Source organism: Trichechus manatus, unplaced genomic scaffold, assembly GCF_000243295.1.
Source record: "Trichechus manatus latirostris isolate Lorelei unplaced genomic scaffold, TriManLat1.0 scaffold00029, whole genome shotgun sequence".
NCBI lineage: Eukaryota > Metazoa > Chordata > Mammalia > Sirenia > Trichechidae > Trichechus > Trichechus manatus.
This window is the reverse complement of record NW_004443965.1, coordinates 10,169,236-10,171,061: the sequence shown is the minus strand read 5'-3', so window position 1 is coordinate 10,171,061 and position 1,826 is coordinate 10,169,236. Positions and strand designations below refer to the sequence as shown.

The 1,826-nt window shown below is 37.2% G+C and overlaps 1 protein-coding gene across 1 annotated transcript in view; it reads left to right on the top strand.

The window, feature by feature from the left end:
- The window catches only part of BTF3 (basic transcription factor 3), a 7,565-nt gene that overhangs the window by 2,630 nt on the left and 3,109 nt on the right, over positions 1–1,826 (top strand). Inside the window, exons 3-4 of the mRNA XM_023729449.1 lie at positions 1,530–1,643; positions 1,733–1,808. Of these exons, the coding sequence (XP_023585217.1) occupies positions 1,530–1,643; positions 1,733–1,808 (190 nt within the window). The remainder of the gene's footprint in view (positions 1–1,529; positions 1,644–1,732; positions 1,809–1,826) is intronic.

Here is a 1,826-nt window from a genome sequence, read left to right as displayed (position 1 = left end):
GCTGGGTTTTGTTTTTAGAATCTTATAGTAAGTAGTTCCTTAGAATCTTTTGGAAAGGACTCTGAAAACCAGATGTTTACCTGACCACTTCAAGGTGATTTTTCTTAAGGTTTTTAGGGGTGTGGTAGCCATTGATATTTTCTTCAGTTAAACTGTGATATATTTAAGCCCTTAAGTTTAAAGTCCTGGGGCAGGGGGACCTTTAAGCCTAGTGGGGAGGGGTAGTCTTTTTTTTTTTTTTTTTTTTAATCTGTTTTCTCAGTGTGATAAATACAGTGCAATAGAAGCATTTTCAAAAAAAATACAGTGATGGGAATAAGTTGGTATGAGGGGCATTGCAGAGTTAAGGAATACATGACAGAAGTGGTAATGACTTGAGTAGGATTTTAAAAGACAAATGGAATTGGGATGGGCATTGGGAGACGGTGATGTGAAGCTGAAGAAGTAGTAAGTGGTAGGTAGCCTTTGCATGAAGAGCCTCGTGTACCATATAAAGGGCTTAGCCTGCATGAGAGGGAATCTATGAGAGAGCCATTAAATGGTTTTAAGCAGGAAATGGATGGTCATATTTGCCTACTTTTGATGTGTATTGGGTAGATTTGAAAAGGAGATTGGAGACTTGGCATATAGGTAAAAGCGACTACAGGTTTTCCTGAAGCATCTGTTTATTCATTTATTGTGTTATTGAGTGCCTTCAGTGAGCCAGATCCTGCTTTAGATACAGAGTTTACAGCAGTAAACAGAACAAAAGCCCTCAAGGAGCTTAACATTCTAGTGAGGGGACACAAACAACAAAATACATTTTATCTCTTATAGTAAAAAGTGTTAGGAAGAAAGATAAACTGTGATAGATAATAAGTGAGTGTGGGAGTTGCTGTTTTGCATCAGGTGGTTGGAAAAGGCCAGTCTAATACGACATATGAGCAGAGATCTCCGTGAGGGGGAGAGCCATGCAAGTGGTAGGGAAGAGAGGGATGGCTTGTGCAAAGGCCCTAGGCTTATAACCTGCTTGGCCTGTTTAAGGAACAGTGAGAAGATTTATTTGGCTGGAGAAGAGTATATACTTAAAAGTGGCATAATAGGGACTGGGGAGATCATGTGGGCCTTGTGGGCTAAGATTTGAACTTCAGATTTTACTCTTGGGTGCTATAGAAGTCTATCAGACTCCTTTGATTGTGTCATACACTATCTTACCTGTGAATAGTAATTTGGATGTTTCTTTAATTAATGTTAAAGCAGAGAAGGTTAATACTGCTGTACATGGCGCTTCCAAATCAGGCCTTAAAAAGTAGGACTTTCAAAAGATCATTAAGTTATATTGACAAAAATAAAATTTTAGAAGTTATTAAAGATGTGTAGCCAGTTCCTTTCCTTTTTCTCTTTTTGCTTCAATCTTTGCCTTAAAGTGCCTACTCACTGCATAAAAGTTGTGGTTATGATAAAGACCTAAAGATCAGAAAAGAATTAGAAATTGCTTCCACTTGAAAATGTATATTAAGGTATAAATGTGCTATTGCCTCTCCCTTTAGGGAACTGCTCGCAGAAAGAAGAAGGTGGTTCATAGAACAGCTACAGCAGATGATAAAAAACTTCAGTTCTCCTTAAAGAAATTAGGGGTAAACAATATCTCTGGTATTGAAGAGGTAAGTGTCAAGTTTTATTTCATCATAAAACAAGATTTTGCTGAAAAAATTTTAATGTTCCTTTTGTAATTTTTTTACTCTGTTTCCAGCAGAGAATTTCCTATTGCTCTAGATTTAAAGTTCCTAAGATATATTCCTACCCTGTTAACAAATATCAGGGCGATTGCTAAGTCTGAAAGCTAC